The 20,584-nt window shown below is 39.0% G+C and overlaps 1 protein-coding gene across 6 annotated transcripts in view; it reads left to right on the top strand.

Annotated features, from left to right (window-relative positions):
- Positions 1-19,385, top strand: part of CCDC83 (coiled-coil domain containing 83) — a 46,691-nt gene extending 27,306 nt beyond the window's left edge. For 4 of the 6 annotated variants that reach the window (XM_042958942.1, XM_042958939.1, XM_042958941.1 and 1 more), the window contains 7 exons: positions 2,242-2,333; positions 3,351-3,461; positions 5,397-5,465; positions 10,918-11,039; positions 15,085-15,161; positions 15,683-15,885; positions 19,160-19,385. In XM_042958942.1, coding sequence (XP_042814876.1) covers positions 2,242-2,333; positions 3,351-3,461; positions 5,397-5,465; positions 10,918-11,039; positions 15,085-15,161; positions 15,683-15,885; positions 19,160-19,321 — 836 coding nt within the window. In that variant the 3' untranslated portion in view covers positions 19,322-19,385. The remainder of the gene's footprint in view (positions 1-2,241; positions 2,334-3,350; positions 3,462-5,396; positions 5,466-10,917; positions 11,040-15,084; positions 15,162-15,682; positions 15,886-19,159) is intronic. The other 2 variants (XM_042958940.1, XM_007078982.3) reach the window with 2 other exon arrangements.
- Positions 19,386-20,584: the final 1,199 nt, after the last annotated feature.

Below are 20,584 nucleotides of genomic sequence, written 5' to 3'. Positions count from 1 at the left end.
TCCCAGTTTTACGGTTTCTTCAGATGCTAAGAATGAAAAATCCACTATAACTAAACTCCTGACCCATAGCAACTTTTAGACTGCTTGTTGTGTTTTGTTGGGTAGAAATTTCAAATAAATATCCAGCCTTAGTCTAGTGGACTAGGTACTGAATTGAAAACAATTTCTATCAGAGATGAGATTGGAATGATTAAAATATTCAAGTGATTACCCCGGATAAGAGTAAGAAAAATACAGGCTATATAGATGAGTACATGTGCGTTGGAATAATGAAGAGTTTCATTTTCTTATTCTCCAGATGTCAAGTTAGACTAGTCCCCAAAATGCAACTCTTGTGTTTGTTAACTGCTGCCTCAGTCAGACACTCCTGTTCCAATTCTGTTAGAGGCAGAAACTGACCCGCCCCCTTTCTGGCCACTGGGCAACCTGGGAGAGCTCCCCCTTCTCGCCCTCCCCTCCCCACCACAGTCACAACTGAAGGCCATCGTTTGCTGCTGCCCTACCTAGTGGTGAAGCCTCAGATCACTGCCCGCCAAAGACTTGCACATTTAATTTTCTTCAACATATTCTTCATTATCTGTTGTGTCCCAGAGACTGCAGGAGAAGAAAGGTATGGAAGAGGAATTTTTACTCTGGTCCCCTTTCCAGAACCTCAGCTCCAACCTACTAAAAGACCAGATCTGCAGATCTCCTTCCCTATAGCCTAAGACCCCTGAGAGTTCTGCTTTGACGGACTTGCTCTGGGGAGAAAATGTTCCCTTTGAAACGGTGTCCTAAATGGCAGTTAGGTTCCACAGCACCACTCTTACAAAAGTATTGTTTAGTTACAGAATAAGTTAAATGGGTTTCTGTGGACCAGTACAGAAATCTAGCAAATACTTATCCTTCAGATGTTATAAATAAAATACAACTAATGGCGACTTATAACATAGATGCTATCATCAGGTACAACTGACTTTGATTATTCTCAGATTTGTGTAGTGTGGTTCCCTCCTGTTGCACATTGCTGACTACCTCACCTCATTCAGTCTTTACCTCCTCAAAACTTTCTCTGAAATGGAGAATTTTAGTTCTGCTTCATCACACATATCACCACCCAAAATATTATTTATTTGGTTGGTTACTTACGGTCAGGCTTCCGTACTGGAATGTACCTGTCATAAGGGCAGGTGATTTGTTTCTTATTCAGCAGTGTTCCCAGCGCCTTAAGTAGTGTCCTGCATATCAGAACACATTGCTGCTGGTTTGTTGAATAGAAGATTAACAAACTGGACTCATTATGCACCTTTCTTCCTCTCCACTCTCTACAGAGACCTTAATGTCACTACTTCACTTTCCTTAAACAGAAGTGTTGATATGATCGCTAAGCATCTTTCAAGGCCTAAGATTTTATGATCCTTTGCTCTCTCCTTTCTGACTATGACACAAGAACTTTTGGAAAGAATAAAGAATCCTGCATTTCTTCATATCTCTCCTCCTTTCTTGCTCTGAGCCCAACTCAGACCCAGGGGCTGACTTCCACAGCCCCTCCACACCTCTCCCTTCTTCTGGCTCTGTCTTTCCTGCCCACAGAGACACATGCCTAGAATACTGGAAATTTAGTTAGATGAAGTCAGAGTACAGGATGTTTCTTGTGCAGATAATCAGATCTTCTTTATGTTTCCATTGTGCAGTCAGAAGTGTGTGATATGAAAGGTAGATGGCTGCACACATACTAAAGTATTGGGAATTCTCCCTTTGGAGAGACAATTCTTTGAAAATACAAATATTCTTGGAAGAGATATCATCTTAAACCAATTCACATTAAGGTGTTAGTAAATTATTGGAGCATTTCTTCTAATTGAAGGTACTAGATGCTTCAGTAAAAATGTACCCTGAAAATTCAGGGGGGAAAAATATGTAGAAAGGAGGGGGAAGATCATGGAAGATAACATTTATGAACACCATAGTTTTACCTAGGATTAGTCTTTTTTTAAATTTTTTTAATATTTATTCATTTTTTGAGAGAGAGAGAGTGAGAGAGACAGAGCGCAGTGGGGGAGGGCCAGACAGAAAGGGAGACGTAGAATCTGAAGCAGGCCACAGGCTCTGAGCTGTCAGCACAGAGCCTGACATGGGGCTCTAACTCACGGACAGCAAGGTCATGACCTGAGCCAAAGTTGGACACTTAACCAACAGAGCCACCCAAGCACCCCTTTCCTAGGATTAATCTTGTTGAGACTTCTAATTTTCTTTTTAAAGAACACTATAAAGTCACTCTGGAAGATGCTAGAAAGAGAATAATCAGAGAAACTTTGTTGCAACTGGATCAAAAGAAGGAATGGGCCACGCAGGTATATTTCAATTTTCTTAAAAACAAAAGTTCTTCCCCTACTTTTTTCTCACGGTATATAACAATGATTAAGATCTTGAGTTCTAAAGTTAGTTTAGTTTAAATCACAGCTCTACCACTTACTGGGAATATAAACTAAATTTATTACTTGACTTTTCTGGGCTTCAGTTTCCTAATTTATATATATATATATATATATATAAAGATTGGCAATGATATTTACCTTTAAAGAATAGTATGAGGATTAAATGAGATTTTTTTTTTAAATTTTAGAGTGGGGGGAAGGCGGGGGGGGAGGAATCTTTTTTATATATATTTGTTCATTTTTTGAGAGAAAGCATGCCCATGCATGTGAGTGAGTGAGTGAGGGAGGGGTTGGGGAGGAGACAGAGAATCTGAAGTGGACTCTGCACTGATAGCCAGGAGCCCCATGTGGATCATGATCTGAGCCAAAGTTGGATGCTTAACTGACTGAGCCACCCAGGCACTGAGAGAGAGAGAGAGAGAGAGAGAGAGAAAGAGAGAGAATCTAAAGCAGGCTCCATGCTTAGTGTAGAGCCAGGCATGGAGCCTGGCACAGCACTCGATTCTACTATCCTGGGATCATTGACCTGAGCCAAAATCAAGTCAGATGCTCAACTAACTGAGCCACCCAGATTGAGCCACCCGGGTGCCCCTAAATGAGATGATTTAAGTAGCATAGTGACTCATAAAAAATAAAAAAATAAAAAAGAGCTCAGTAAATTGTTACTCAGTTATTTTTAAGTAATAATAATGACTACAACAAATTATCAAATAAAAGTTTTGGATGTATTATAGAATGAAATATGATTTGTCTAAAAAGTACTTTCATATATATCCAAACCTAAGAAAGTACTCCACATTGCTAGAGGTTTAAAGATTTGGGACATAAAAAAATGTTTGAGATATGGTTTCCAATATTATATGTTTTCTAATCCTTTTGTTTTTCACAAAACATCTGAATCTTTTCTTTTCACTGTTCTTCCCCTGTCCCCAGACTACCTTCTCAGTTAGTGAGGTCCCCACTGGGATTGTCTCTTCATCAAGAATATCTCTTCTTCAGAATCATAAGCACTGGTCTTCTCTAAAGTTCCTCATTGAATTTCAGGTGCTTTGGTTTGTTGCTTACGTGTTAGTTTAGTTGTTCTTTCAGTTACCATCCCATTGCATGATTTTTACAGATCTATGCAAATATAGAGGATTATGGAGAACTTGCCAATAGTTTACTGCCCATAAAATTCAGCCCCTTTGTGACAGAATATGATTAAATGGTGAAATCAACATTAAAATGATCTGAACATAGTTAAGATGATTAAAAATGCATCTGTAAATCAAATATCTTTCAAATATACATATTCAATATATAATGAAGACTGTTCCAGATACTGTTCTGAGCCTTTTATATTTATGTCTCTCAATAATCCTATAAGGCAGGGACTTGCTAATGAGAAGGCTGAAGCACAGAGAAATTTTGTGACTTTCCCAGAGCAAGTGGCAGAATCGAGAGATTCAATTTAAGGTGTCTTCTTCAGATCACTGCTCTTAATCGTTACACTATACATTTTCTTTTCTCTACATAATTCTCTACATAATTTTTATCTGACTGTTTTAGCATACATTTAACTTCTGATAATCCACTGTTGTACAACCTCGGCTGCAATGTGGGAGTCACCTGAGAAATTGGTTAACTCAGTCAGTGCCTGGGTCCTGTGCACAGAGATGCTCATGTAATTGACCTACAATGTTGCATTGGCTTCTGGATTTTTCAAACTGTCCAGGAGATTCTAGCGTATGGCCAAAGTTGAAAACCTCTGCTCCACTTTTGGTAAATGAAGCCATTAGCCATCTAACTTCAGTTATGAGCTATGTCCTGCTTTTGTTCAAATGAAATTCTGTGTTCCAGGAAACCTTAGAATTATCAGTTGTAGCTGGAGTATAAAAGTTCCTAGCTCCTGGGGAATACAGGTCCACTCTTAGTTTAATTAGTGTGATTTAAATAAAAAAATTATTGCAAACCTTCCAACACTAAAGACTTAGATAAATTTATTCTTAACATAGTTTTAAATTATTCCTGTGAATGCTTATGATCTATAGGAGTTTTCCTAATTTCTCTTCTTTAGGTTGTGCCCTTCAGTCACTGAATATGGAATTTATAACATGGTATCCATATAAAAGTACCTCACAGATAAATACAATCTTTCATCCACTGTAAAGTTCGAGTGAAACTATAAATATACAAGTAATTGAAAATGAATTTACATTTTGTGAACCTACTGACAAAGTAATACTTTTCCTGTTTTCTTCATCTAAAATAACTTTCTCCAGAAGACTGTCTAGCTACAGCCTGCTACCCTGAAACTATTCGCTATTAAGTTTGTAAATATGTATATTGTTATTACTGACATACAGAAATATCTCAAATTAAAAAGGTAGTAATAGAATCTATTCATGCTTTTTGCTATATGTTGGATTACGACTGTGACCATAAACTTGAAGAATAGTTGATCACTGCAGTTCAGCCACCTTAATTATGGAGCAGATCACTTCTTTTTTTTAACATTTATTTTTGAGAGAGAGAGAGAGAGAGACGGTGCGAATGGGGGAGGGGCAGAGAGAGAGGGAGACACGGAATCCGAAGCAGGTTCCAGGCTCTGAGCTGTCAGCACAGAGCCGGATGCAGGGCTTGAACCCACAAACCTCAAGATCATGACCTGAGCCAAAGCCGGATGCCCAGCTGACTGAGCCACCTAGGCGTCCCATAGGAGCAGATTACTTAATGATTGATTTCACCATGGCAATCAGGTTCATTCACAATAGAAGCCAAATTGAATGGATAACTGCTATCGAGTTCTCTACATCACCTGTATTAGGCAGTGCAAATCAGCAAAAATAATACAATAGGAGAATAAAGAACAACTGAAGCAAAAGTTCTTAGGTATGTTTCCAAAGTAATTGCAAAACATAAGTTAAAATGAATGATCAGCTAAGGTGATGTTGAACCACCATGTTACAATTCTTCCTTAATACAGAAACTTTCTTTTAGAATGCCATAAGGTTCATTGACAAAGGCAGCTACCGAGAGATCCGGGAGAATGACTGGCTAAAAAGAGAGGTGAGTGGAATTTTAAAAGCAATTTCTTCTTTCTCGTTTTTTTGAACTGAAAATGACTTTCATTTATGAGCTAAAGGCATGGGAAAAACACAGATTTGTGGCTAGCTGAGGTAAAATAAAATTCAAGTGGAATCCTAATCTTATTATAAGCTGTTACTCAATGAGTACCATCAACAATTTCATTAATAATCAGAAGTCATTTTTTGACATCATAATTAATGCAATATACTCAAATGTTTGAAGTTTCTCATGCCCTAAATTGATCTGGTCTTTCTCAAGATGCTACTTCCTTCTGGGTGGTGGGAGGAAGGCTAAAGGATCATTCTAACCTCATTCTCTGCTGTTTTTAATTGCCCCTTTGGGATGCAAAGGATGCCCCTTTGCATAAAGGTTCAGTTGTTTGAATTTCCTTACTTCCCCCTGCACTTCTCGAAGATGGACCCTGTTGTATAAGAAGGTGGGGTTACATGCCCTCTTGTGGGGCGTATTATTAAAGAGGGTTCAGATCTATGGGATTTCCTTTGGACCTTTGCTCCCTCTGCCTTTCATCTGTAGAGGACATGCATCTGTCTCTTCCCTGCACTAGTGACTTCTGAATGGACTGCTCTAGCCTTTTGGACATTGTGTTGCAGCCAACACCAAACCCACAATTACAGCCATTTGCCAATGATCAAGATGCCCCTGCCCACTGCAGTCTCTATATCCTATCCTAGCTTGGTCCTTTGACTGTCTTCACACCTCCCTCTGGAAAGCATGCAGAAACCAGTGGACCCAGCATGCTGCCTTAGACTCAACTATCTACTTGTCTCCCTATACCAGTGCTACAATATTGCTCTTGCTGAATGTGATCATGTGAGGACTTATAGACCTTCTTTGTTATGAGGCACTGTCCTGTTTTCCTTACATTGTACATACTAGTCCCTCTGCCTTATCTCCTTACCTTCTCAGCCTCCTCTGCCTGGAAAACTCCGACTCTTTCTTTAGACACAGACCTTGATGACTAATTTCTTTCTGAATCATTTTGTATTTCCCCCAGAAAGTCTTGAGTACTTTTTCCTCAGTGCTCTCTTGTTTCATTGTAACTCTTGCTAAAATATGTTGAAATTGTCTGTTTATGCATCTATCTCCTCATTGCACAGAGCAGGCTATGCTTTTTCAACTATATGTCCATGAAAACTAATACATAATCTATGTTCACTAAATAGTTATTGAATGAAAGAATGTCTATGAGTATAGATATACTCATTGGAGCAATGAATCAAGTACATGGCTTAGATCTTGGGTGAAGATGTGAGAGCATGTTATTGGATATAACAGGTAGATAATCTTTGGTCTAGATGTTACAAGGGTGCTACAGAAAATGTGCAAAACTCACTACTTTGAAATTGCCTTTACATTCAAACAAGGAGTCACCCAAACTGTGCTTAGATACCATCTATGAAAGAAAACTCAGTATCTTTTGAAAGAATTCACTTCAACTACACACAGCTCTTGTTGGCAAGTTATATGTATGTCATTCTCAAATCACTAACATGTGATTTCTTCAGCATTATACCTTAGCTCTATACCTATATTTTTATTTGCCTACCAAATATTTCCACATGGATGTCCCAAAGGTACTCAACATACCTAAAGCAGAACTCATTAAATTTCTCCTTAAATTTTCACTTCTTGCATTTCCTTTTTCACCATCTGCTCAGACACTTGAAGTAAAACTGTCACTGTCACCTTCTTTTCTTTTTTCCCTGCCTCCTATTTGGCTGAACAGTATTGGTGAGTCTAGGAAACAAGGAATTTAAAAATTAATGTGCTTTCTATAATATTGACAACTATCTTTAAGTTGCCTTCATAAAGTCATGGTCAATAGGAGTCCATACTACTTCCAAAATGAATCAAGAGGAATCCCCAGTTTTGAAAAATGAATATTGATTTTAAAAAACTCACAGTAAAGGGCTTAATCAGCTCAGGGTCGGACTCTTGACCTCAGCTCAGGTCTTGATCTCAGGGTCATGAGATCAAGCCCTGCTTTGGGGTCCATGCTGGGTGTGAAGCCTACTTAAAAAAAACAATAATAATAATAATAACATAATAACAAAATAAGTTAAATTAAAAAATTTAAAAACTCAAGGTGAGCTTAACAGTTAAAGAGTATTAGGGAAGAGTTTAGTTTTGATACTTTTATTGAATACAATAGTATAATCCTAATTATAGTAATTTCACAATTCAAACCTTAAATCCTATAAGATGTCACAGATATTAGGTTCAGAGAAAATGATGGCAAACATTTATATTTGACTGATAAGAAAGGCTTTTTTGGTGTTTTGAGCCTTCCTACTAAAGCCACAAATTACATTTTGTTTTGTTTTCTTCTCAGAATTCAGTAGAAATAAAAGACACAAAAAATGTCAAATCTAATTAAATCATGAACAAAAGAGCTTAGTAATAAAGGACAAATCATTTTAAGGAAATTTAGTAGATTTAATTTTTCCTTATTTCAATAAATATTTATTTTAGCATTATTAAATTTACTCCCAAAATTAATTAAAACCATCTCTGGTTATAAGTATTATCATAAGAATTGAAAATTGCCTGGAAATGGAATAATGTATGTCAATTAATTTCTTTGAGGAAGGTTTAGAATGAGTAACAAGGGATATTTAATAATGGAACTCCTGAAAATATTTCTCCATATAACCGTCTTTCAACAATAACCAAACAGTTAGATCTGTGGGAAGGATATGAAATGTCCCCTGCATGACTTCCATTATCTGGTTTTATTTAGTATGCATATTAAGGAAATGAAGAAAAACTGAAATTAACAAATGACTTAGACTAACTCAACAAATGGAAAGCAAATAAAACTAGACAAAGAAAGGGATTCAAAGAGGTTAGTAATCAGAGTTTCAAGGGTGAGGAGGCATAAAGCTAACTGGGAACTTGCAGGGGAAAATTTCAAGAACATGCATTTAGTTCAGGATCCTAGGTCTCTGACTTATAATAGTTTTAACTAAATTCTTTCTCAATTTCTTGGATATTTGAGGATGGGGAAGATGAGGAAGGAAAAGCGGTCTTCTACTTCTTCATTTTCAGTTTCTTACCCTAGAAATCTAAAGGTACTTTTCATCTCCCTAACATTTCAAAAGGCTGGAAAGGAGACATTAATTGCTGAGAACCTTAGTTAGTAGTCCAAAGGGGTACGTGATGCCACAAGACATCCTTAGCTTGAGAGGTCGGACCCCAAGGGGCCCTCATTCCAAGCTTTGGAAGAAGACCAAAAACTGTGTGTGCTGCCTCCCAAGCATGCCAAGTCCTTGGGTCAAACATTTCCAAATGTTCTATCAATTCCTTCTGTTTACAACCTCTAAATATAATTTCTTCTCATCCTTTGACATTTGAAAATTATTAACTTTTCTTTAAGGCATTCAAGCCTGTAATTGAACTGTTTATCTCCCAACACATGAGATCCTAAAGCACCAGCCCCTTGCTTTCTAATTTAGTATTATGGACTCAAACGGTTTTGCTAAATTGTTTAAGGCAGGTAAAAAATATATGCTTTTCTTTTGAACTCCAAGCCACCAGCAATATTTGAGCTTTTTTTTTTTTTAAGATTTTATCTTTAAGTAATCTACACACCCAACGTGGGGCTCAAACTCACAACACTGAGATCAAGAGTTGCACGCCTTGCCAACTGAGCCAGCCAGGCACCCCTATTTGAGCCTTTTCTATGGTACCAGTGTTGTTTTATGTTACAAATATTTGTGTATTTGTTCACTGCATTGTAAACTTCTTTGAAAGAAGAAGCTATGCCTTATTCACTTTTGTGTCCCTCTGTCTCGCACAGAATCTTGCCCATAGTAGGAATTCAAGCATGTAATACATGACTTATGTGATAGAGATAGGAATGTGGTAATATACGGAATGTTTCCCAAATCAAAAATACAATAAATATATTTAATTACAAATCAAAAATGTTAGCTATCTAAGTACTCTTGGCAACTCCTAACAAGAAATACTGAATCTAAACCCCTGAACCTTTTTTGTTTCATCATATTCTTCTGAAATACTTTTTCCAGTTTATTTTCTATTATTCTTACCAGTCTATTGCTTTCTCTTTTGTACTGTTGCTTCTAATTTTGCTATCGTCCTGACCTCTTTCTGTGAGCATCTCTCAGGGCAGCACCTGTATAGCTCATACTATATGAGGCAGGGAGAAAGGTGAGTTGGGAGTTCTGTCTAGTAACATTCTGTGTATTTTTCCCACTATCAAGCCTTCTTTAGACAAAAGTTATCAAAATACACTTCTTAAAGACTGATGGGGATTCTGTCAATAGAAGCAGCATGTTCATATTTAAGTTAGCCACATTTCTTTACTAAACGTCAAACCTGCTATGTCTGTCAATGACCTTCCATCACCTGCAAAAAAAAAACTAGTGCTTTATTATGCTAAGTGAAATAAGTCAGTCAGAGAAAGACAGATATCATATGTTTTCACTCATATGTGGAACTTGAGAAACTTAACAGAAGACCATGGGGGAAGGGAAGGGGAAAAAAATAGTTACAAACAGAGAGGGAGGAAGACAAACCATAAGAGACTCTTAAATACAGAGAACAAACCTAGGGTTGATGCAGGGGGTGCAGGGGAGAGGGGAAATGGGTGATAGGGATTGAGGAGGGCACTTGTTGGGATGAGCACTGGGTATTGTATGTAAGCAATGAATCACAGGAAACTACCCCCCAAATCAAGAGTACACTGTATACACTGTATGTTAGCCAACTTGACAATAAATTATATTAAAAAAAAAAAAAGAAAAACTAGACCCGTTAGCATTATTTGGCTCTTCCCTAATTGTCCAATTTCTCTCCTACTTCTCCCCGCTTCCACTTTGTAGCTATCTACACCAAAATGATTGTGCCTAACATGTGGTTCCTTCTGCCTAGAATGTACCCTCTTTTGTTGCCTAGAGAATCCCTACTTGGCCTTCAAGATCCAGATTAGATGTCATCTCCTCTATTAATTCCCCTCTATCCCCTACACTAGACATAGGGTGAACCTCCCACCGTACCTGGACAGCTTCCGTTATGGTTTGATCACACTGCTTTCTGTTTTTATCACCATCTTCCCCCACTTACATGGATAAGTTAATTAGTCTTATTTTTGTTTATCTATACCTCCAGCTCATAGATAAGTCCAGTGATGTTTTTGAAGGGTAGGAAAGGACAACTCCTACCATTCACTAATAACTGCCTTGCCAAAAAAGTACTGCACATAATCTAGAAAAGAGACCCACCTATTCCTTCTTAGAGAGGAAGGACAAAACAAACCCAGTAATCAATAATACAGGATAGATCTTCCCCTTAGGCAAATGGATTTTTAAGAGTTGAATTTCTTATAGAAGACTAGATAGAAGTAAGTCAACAAGTACCAACATTCATTCTCTTCTTCTGAAAACAGATTGCAAATCACAGGAGGGAAATTGAAGAATTAGAAAATACTATTCATAAACTGGAAGAAGAAAACTTGGTGCTTATTGATCAACTATTCAACTGTAGACTTGTGGATCTCAAAATACCCAGGTGAAAGTCATTAGCATGTCTAGAAAGTAGTTTGTCAATGTTTGTATCTGTAAAAAAGTTATTTTTATTTATTTTTTAATGTTTATTTTATTTTTGAGAGAGAGACAGAGTGCAAGCAGGGGAGGGGCAGAGAGAGAGAGAGGGAGACACAGAACCTGAAGCAGGCTCCAGGCTCTGAGCTGTCAGCATAGAGCCTGCTGTGGGTCTCGAACCCATGAACCATGGTTCACCCATGAACCATGAGATCATGAGCTGAGCCAAAGCCATACATTTAACCAACTGAACCACCCAGGCACCCCCAAAAGTTATTATTTTTAAAAGATGATTTAATATTTGATGCTCCAGCAAGATGACAATTGTTGAAAAGAAAAGAACTCACAAAACAGCCATGATGAAGGTGTAATATTATAATCGACCATTGGTACAGTACAAACTGTGGCTTGCTTTTTCTAGCAATGCACTATAGTCATAATAGCAAACACTTAACATGAATATCACAACTGCTGACCTTCAAAAGCCTCCACGTCAGCAGGGAAGAGAGGCATAAAAATCAAAGCATACCTGTGAAGCAGAAGAAGTATGAGGTGTGGAGTTAGCACAACGAGGAAGTGATCAACTTTGTGGTAACTTCCTGGAGGTCTTCTGGGCTTCTAGTTACCTTGTGGACTGTACAATTGTTTCCTTTAGTAGTTAATGGAAGAGTCAAACGATCTTGTAGGCAGAGAAAATATTCCTGCACAAGAGAAACCAAATGTGTATTTTAGGTTCTTTTCCTTGCCTGACAAAAGAATTCTTAATACACCAGCCTTGAGGAAACCTAGGGCCCTGGAATATGGATTAAAACTCAAAGTAGTGATTATAATTTGGGCAGGTAGTCAGAAACAAGAAATAATCTAAATAGTAGCATGAGAAGGGAAAGAATCACACAAATGTAGGGTGTATATGTGTTCGATGGGAAACAAATGTCTACGTCTAGGAATTAAAGCAGAGAAATTCAACGTGGTAGAAGGACCATGAAAAAATTTCTACCCAAATGGTTCCTGTGGCTTGTGTGGCATGGAAAAATACCATTTGTGACATAATCAGGTATTTTTTGTTTGCAAACTTCCTGATGTGTGGATACAGGTAAGTTGTGGGGGGTTTTGTTTGCTGGGCTAAGTGATGGGCATCAGGATACAAGATTGGAGAAACTGGGAGATAGGGCAGTTGCGCTGCAGGCTGAAAGCTGGGCGGGGCAGGGTAGAAAAAGGGGCCCTCTGCTCCCTTCCACAATGTCTGTGTGATGCCCTGCAGAGGTAGACACCAATGCAGATGAGGCAGGCAGTCAGGCCGAATGAATTGGCTGTTTCCTGGAAGCTTGAATTCCCAGTCTCTTGAGCTGATGCTCTTGAGGGGTCCTCTGGGGAGGGGCCTCACTGTGCCCCATAATAGGCACACCCACTTGCCAGCTGTCTTCTGTCTGATCAGGTCTCCAGCTCCACTCTCCTGTCCTGCCTGCTGCTGCTGCCTTCTTAGCAGTCAGGTCTAATCTCCGCAGCCAGTGCTGGCTCTGTGGCTTAACAAGCACTGCTGTACCTGCCATCCACTGTCGTCTTTCCCTTAGGAAGGAGCTACCCTCCAAACAGATGACTCCACTTGCTGCTTTGATCAGCTCAGTCTGGCATATCTGATTTGGTGCTGCCATGGATGTGAATTACTAGTTACAACAAAGAGGAATTCCTTCACTGGCCAGAGAGAACTTGGCAGTGACAGGCAGGGAGAGGAGAAACTTTTAATGGAGATTCTCATTAAGTTGTTTGCCGTGTCCTATGCAATTTAACCCTATCCAATTTAACCCCTAACCCCACAAAAATCTTCAGTAGAACTGGCAACGTTCATCAGTGCCTTGTGGGTTGATTTTCTTTAGTGAGAGATATGAGTGTTTTGTCTTGCCTTAGAGTTGGGAGAGATGAATTCAAAATCTGACCAAGCAAAAAGAAACAGCATGGGTGACATTTATAAGAACTGGGTTAGGTACCCTGGTATATGCTTCCAAGGATGGTTTTCCTTCATAACCAGCATTTATCACACTCACGATTACTTATTTAATGGCTGCTTCCTTGCTAGATTGTAAATTGTCTGAGGCAAGTGTTTAGGACATTTTACTGCATAAAGGAACAGAAATGTGTAAACACTTCATTTCTGTTACACTACTTTTCCAGAAGGGTAACTCCAAGCATATTCAGCAGCTTTTACTGTAACCCATTTTCAAGTCAAAGAAATATAACACATATTGCATATTTTATGGCAACTTCCATTTTCACCTATTTGTTGAGAACTCAGTCCTATATAATACTAGAAGGGGGTGAGAAATAGACACAAACTGTACCCAGAGGAAGTAGAAAAAGTTGTTTTCCTATTTGGCTGAAAAATGAGGTATTCTAGCTAATAGAGTTACTACCTTTCCCATCCAATGCTCCCCAGACATTTTCCTTTCACAACTCACAAAGAACATCACAGTATTTGTTTAACACATGACAGGAGGTAAATGTCCACCAGAGGTGACTTCCCAGGGACTCCAGTGCCACAGAACTAGACTAAGTGCACCAATACCTATATAATAGCATTCTTTAAATATTTTCTATATCATCAAGTGTTGCCCTATGATTGTATAAAAATGACAATAAATTAATGATTGAGAAAGAATCCAGATTTATGAAGTTTATGACATTTAGTAAGATCATAATTATTCAAAAGGGTAAAACCACTTGGGCACCTGGGTGGCTCTGTCGGTTAAGCGACTGACTTCTGCTCAGGTCATTATCTCACGGTTAGTGAGTTCGGGCCCTGCATCAGGCTATCTGCATCCCCCCCTTCCCGTCCCCCATTCACACACTCTCACGTGTGTGCTCTCTCTAAAAAATAAGTAAACATTTTTTTTTAGGGGCACCTGGGTGGCTCAGTCGGTTGAACGTCAGACTTCAGCCTAGGTCATGATCTCGCCATTCCCGAGTTTGAGCCCTGCATAGTACTCTGTGCTGATAGGCTGGAGTATGTTTCAGATTCTTTCTCCCTCTTTCTCTCTCTGCCCCTCCCCAACTTGTGCTCTGTCTCTATCTCTCAAAAATAAATAAACATTAAAAATAAGTAAACATTTTTTTAAAAAAAGAAGTTTTATAAACATAAATATTGTATGTAGTTACATTATTTGCTTGAAACTTAAGCATTTTGAAGAACGCTTTACTCATGTTCTTTAAATAATTGACAACCTGTAATCCGGGGGCTTCACCCTGACTGCTGAGCTGCTAAGCATGAGGGGTGGTTTGACTATCGACAAGAGTGCAATTCATGCTGTCTTCGGGAAAACTTCATGGAAAAGTCATATGGAGCTTTCCAGACATTGTATTTTCTGGTTGCAAGTTCAGTGGGCGCTGAAAAGCAGAGAACAGGATTAAACACATGCCCAGAGATCTTCAATAGCAGACGTACAGCTCCCCAGGCTTGGAGCTGCAACATGGCACTCGGCGACAGCCAGCACCTCGATGTCATCTGGGATTCTTGCTGCTTGTTGTCCTTCTCTTTCCCTCTCCATCTTAAAACCACTCATTCAGGCCACGGCTGTTGCTCACCTGGACTACTACAACAGCACCCTACCTGGTGCCAAGCTCACTTTCATTTCCAGAACATTAAGTGTGTCATTCCCTTATCACACAATGCCCTTCCTCACCCCAAACTCTTCCCTGGCAAATAGTCCCTGGTTCTTCAAGACTCCACTCAGGTCCCATCTCCTCCTGGAAACCTTCCCTTACCTCCTAAAAGCTCAACCAGGTGCACCTTCTCTCTGTGCCATAGCACTTCTCACACTACCCCCATCACCCATCAGGGTACAGAATGTCACCCTAAAGTACTGTAAGTCCATCAGCCACCCCCTTGGGCCTCATGCTTCTCCAGGGGAGAAACTGTCTCAATTTTCATCTGTCTCCAGAACCTAGCAGAGACACAGACACCAGTGACCAGATGGTACAATGTTTGTTGACAGACTGCTTTTCTCATTTGTTCTTTTTAGGCAACTGTATCTTACTCAAGCTGCTGGACAGACAGTGACACCTGAAGTGCCTTTGGAGTTGCCAGAAACACTTAAAGGTATTATTTCATCGTAATGGTGACAGGTTGTTTTTTTAAAATAACAACTACTTATTGAGCATCTATGACAGGTACCTCGTACCCAAGAGCTATTCAGGGAATAGGTATGTGCCAGTTTCTCCATATTTCTCTTCTCCTTGCAGCACTTGTCCTAACCCACCTCCTTTCTCTAGTCCTGTTTTCAAATTCAAGTCACCACGTTTCACGTGGTGTATGTAATTCAGTATTACATAAATACTGGTGGAGAGGGATGGAGTGCTGTCTATACCGGTGTATTTCTGGGTTCTAATTTAGCCAACCAACCAAAATAACAACACACGCGAGTTACCATATGATTACCAAAACCTGTCAGCTAAGAGAATGGAATAAACTTGGAGGTTCTAAAAATGGGGCTCACTCTCACATTAATATATAGACTCTACATTCCTCAAAGATCTTTCAAATTAAAAATGTGACAAGTGTATATTGCATTTTCATTTTTATCTGTCCCAAAATAACCAATCTCTTTGTATTTATCCCAGAAGAGTCAAAATTGCAATCTGTAGAAGTAAAAAGTGGAAACACGATGAGCTCCTCAGCTGAGAGCTATGCTTTATGTGTCACTCGTGAGGATGGGACCAGGTACAGCAAGGACCTGAAGACAGATGAGGAAAGCGACTCATGCACAGGGTTTGGGGCCTCTGATATGAAATACTTACTGTATGAGGATGATCAGGATTTCAAGGTAAGATTGATGCAAAAAAAATTCTGACTGCTAAGAGAATGCTGTTTTATTAATTAATGGAGAAAATTAACCTATAATACGGATATTGAAAATTTCTGTTTGCTGTTATTAGTAAAATTGGCCCACCATTCACATCTCTCATTAGACACAATTTTCACTCCTACCCATGTGCAATTTGCTGCATATATTCACTAATAGAGTTCCATTCCTAGTATACAATGTAAGTTATCTAATGCCATATAACAAATCATCTCCAAACTTAGTGGTTTGTAACTTCTGTGGCTTATAACTTCTTTCATAACTTCTGTTGGTTAGGAATTTGAGAAGGGCTCCACTGGACACTTCTCACTTGGGCCCTGAGGAGTTGCAGTCATATGTCAGCTGGGGCTACAGTCACCTGAAGGCTTGGCTAGAGTAGGAGGAGATCCACTTCCAAGGTGTCTCACTCACATGGCTGGCAAGTTGATGCTGGCCAAGCTGGGACCCTCAGTTCTTCATCACACGGGCCTCTCGTGGGGTGCCTTTATTGTCTCTTGGTTATGTGTCAGGCTTCTCCCAGAACAAGCAATACCAGAGACCAAGGTAAGAGCCGCAATATTTTGTATGAGTTAGCCTTGGAAATCACACACCATCACTTCCATCATATTCTATTGGTTGATGTAGTTACAAAGCTCCACCCAAGGGGAGGGAATGTAGCTCCTGCATCTGAAAAGAGGAAGGAGCATCATATTCTAAGAAAAGCATGTGGGGGGTGCCTGGGTGGCTCAGTTGGTTGAGCGCCTAACTTTGGCTCACAATTCATGGGACCAAGCCCCACATCAGGTTTTGCGCTGACCATGCAGAGCCTGTTTTGGATTCTGTCTTCCTCTCTCTGACCCTCCTTCTCTCCCTCTCTCTCCTTTATATATATATGTATATATATATATATATATATATATATATATATATAAAGAAATCATGTGGCTCTCTTCCACTCTAACCTCTTTTTTTTTTTTTCCTTCCCCTCCCCCATGGGTTTCTGTTAAGTTTCTCAGGATCCACCTAAGAGTGAAAACATGGTATCTCTCTTTCTCTGTATGGCTTATTTCACTTAGCATAACACTCTCCAGTTCCATCCATGTTTCTACAGATGGGTATTGAGGAGGGCATCTTTTGGGATGAGCACTGGGTGTTGTATGGAAACCAATTTGACAATAAACTTCATATATTGAATAAATAAATAAATAAATAAATAAAAGACAGAGATTGTCATAGTGGATCAAAAAACACAACCCAACTCTATGTTGTCCACAAAAATACACTTAAATATAAAGACCTGTATAAACTGAAAGCAAATGGATAGAGAAAATAGACCATAAAAAAAAAAAAAAAGAAAGAAATCATGTGGGACAGGATACCTATTACTGTGGCCATCACTGGAAAGTACAAACCACCATATATACCATATTAGGTGAAACCTGGAGTATCAAAGCTTTTTAATTTTAAAACCTTTTTGGTATATTCTAATTACTTCCACATCTATCCCTTGCTATCTTCCTTCTTGGTACTATTAATAACTTTAAAAGTCATCCTAGAACTTAGGGGGCACTTGGGTGGCTCAATTGGTTGAGCATGTAATTCTTCTTTTTTTTTTTTTAATTTTTTTTTTTTAACGTTTGTTTATTTTTGAGACAGAGAGAGACAGAGCATGAATGGGGGAGGGTCAGAGAGAGGGAGACACAGAATCTGAAACAGGCTCCAGGCTCTGAGCTGTCAGCACAGAGCCCGACGCGGGGCCCGAACTCACGGACCGCGAGATCATGGCCTGAGCCGAAGTCGGCCGCCTAACCGATTGAGCCACCCAGGCACCCCTGTAATTCTTGATTTCAGCTCAGGTCATGATCCCTGATCTCTGTCTCTCTCTCTCTGTCTCTTTCTTCCTCCAAATAAATAAATAAACTTAAAAAAATCAAAATAAGAGTTCTCCTAGAACTTAAAATCTGGTAGGATAAAATGATGTATGAAAGCAGAAGATACTGAAAAAAAAATCAAACAAAAACCATTTTAGCTAACTACAACTCAGTCCTGCTAACAACAAGTGACATTTTTTTAATGTTTATTTATTTTGAGAGAGGGAGAGCATGTGCAAGCAGGGGAGGGACAGAGAGAGAAAGAGACAGAGAATCCTAAGCAGGCTCCACGCTGTCAGCACGGAACCCAATGTGGGGCTCAAACCCACAAACCGTGAGATCATGACCTGAATAGAAATCAAGAGTCAGATGCTCAATGGACTGAGCCATCAGTAAATTAGATTTCTGTTTGTTGGTATCTTAAATTACAGTTAGTTTGGCAGAATATGGTAAGCTTTCTTATACAGTGGCCACTGGTCCTGTGAAAAGTGAAAATTCACGGAGAATTTTCTCAATATTAGAATATTTATAGTCAAAGTAACCTTTGCCAATCCTTCCCATTGTTCTTGAATAATATAGAAAACTCTGCTGTGTTTATATCCTGGCCAGCAGAGGGCTACATATATACAGCTAACATTTTCTTTTACCAATTAAAGACCTTGAGAGAATATATCTCCCCATTCTAATTGGTGCCCCTCATCCAACTCCCTGAAAGACAAGCCTGTCAGCCTTGCTGCCTGCCCTTTGGGAGGTCTTGCCTTACATTCTCTACTGGGTATATAAGTGTATTTAGTGGTTTTTTGTTTACAGTGGTTCTCATATTTCACTTGTTATTCAGTCAGTTAAAAGGACAATGAAATGTCAGATAAAGGCCAACTATAATAAAGGAAACCTAACTATTGTTTTTAATGTTTATTTATTTTTGAGAGAGAAAGCAAGTGGGGGAGGGACAGAGAGAGAGGGAGACAGAGAATCCCAAGCAGACTCTGAGCTATCAGCGCAAAGCCCAATGCAGGGCTCAAACTCACGAACCACGAGATCATGACCTAAACTGAAGTCAGACACTCAACTACTGAGCCACCCAGATGCCCCAAGGAAACCAAACTATTAAGACTGGTAATTTGTTGGGGCACCTGGGTGATTCAGTCGGTAAAGTGCCTGCCTCTTGGTTTTGGCTCAAGTCATGACCTCACAGTTCCTGACTTTGAACCCCGTATCAATCTGCCCTGCAAGCATGGAGCATGCTTGGGATTTCGCTCTCCCTCTCCCTCTACCCCTCCCCATCTTGCTTTCTCTCTCTCTCTCTCTCAAAACAAACAAACAAACAAAGACTGGTAACTTGTTGAATAACCTCTCATATTCTCTTCTATATCTGTTTATCATAGGATTATGTCAACTTGGGTCCCCTCCAAGTGAAGATCATGAGTGTGGAGAGCAAGAAGATGCCCATTCATTTTCAAGAGACGGAAATTCCAGTCAAATTCTATGAAGATGTCAAGAGCCCAGAAAGCTATATCACATACAAAATGATGAAGTCTTTTCTCTAAGACTAAAAGCTACAAAGTAAAAATAACAACTTTTCCTTATAAATTTTCATTGGGAACTGAAGTATATCACTTGCCCATTTTATTTACACTTTGGTCCATTATTAAACCAGTTGTTATTTTTAAAGGTCATAATGATATTTAAAATCAAAGTTCTAAGTATTCAGTTGTTCATTTATCTGCATGGCATGAGTGACAAAAATGAAAGTACACTTTATATTTCCATATCCAAGTATTCAGAAGCATGATAATGGGCCCTAGATGGTTTCCAAGTTTCCTTACCACTTAAAAATCTTCTGATAAATCTATCATTCCAATATGAAATATTTCAATTAGAAATTTTCTAAGACAAATTTAGAGGTTTGCATAGCACTGACTACAAATCTTTCTCTCTGAGGGTGCCAGTCCACAATTCAAGACTATTCTTCTTTCATCTAACACTATTTATAATAAATACAAAACACTCCGGAAACAAATAAACTTGAGGGTGATAATTATTGTATAAAAATATTCCACCACGGAGCACCTGGGTGGCTCAGCTGGTTAAGTGTCTGACTCTTGATCTCAGCTGAGGTCATGATCTCAAGGAGCCTGCTTGGGATTCTCTTTTTGCCTCTCTCTCTCTGCCTCTCCCCCACTCGTGCACACTTATTTATTCAAAATAAATAAACTTAAAAAAAAATTCCACCAACAGTGAGATCCCTCTCCTCTCAGCTCTATTGAGTCTAAACTGTTGAGTCCCTGTTCAAGACCATTACCACTTCCCTCTTACGGGTGCCGCAAGCCAAGGACTGTGACCACACCTGATGTTGACATCAACACTCCATTTTAAAGCTACCTTTACTTATAAGGCTTTTACAAGGAACATGTTTTAAATATAAGGCCAAAGATAGAGAAAGAAAATCAGCAAAGCCAAACGCTGGTTTTTTGAAGGGCTCATTGAAATTGATAACCCCTAGTAAGACTAATCAGAAAAGAAAACAAGAAACCAATGAAAAAGGAAACATTGCTACAATGTTACTGACACTATGAAAAATATCATGAGAGGAAATTAAGGGAAAAAAACTTTTCCCAATAAAATTGACAACTTCGATGAAATGGAAATGGTTTCTTAAAAAACATTTCTGAAAAACAGGAAGAAATAAAAATTCTGAATAGCCCTCGATCTATAAAAAATATCTAATCTGTACTTAAAATTTTCCCAAGAGGAAAATTGCAAACCTAGATGGCTTGCTTTACTGGTGAATTTTTCCAAATATTTCAAAG

Source organism: Panthera tigris, chromosome D1, assembly GCF_018350195.1.
Source record: "Panthera tigris isolate Pti1 chromosome D1, P.tigris_Pti1_mat1.1, whole genome shotgun sequence".
NCBI classification, from domain to species: domain Eukaryota; kingdom Metazoa; phylum Chordata; class Mammalia; order Carnivora; family Felidae; genus Panthera; species Panthera tigris.
This window is presented reverse-complemented; position numbering and strand designations above follow the sequence as displayed.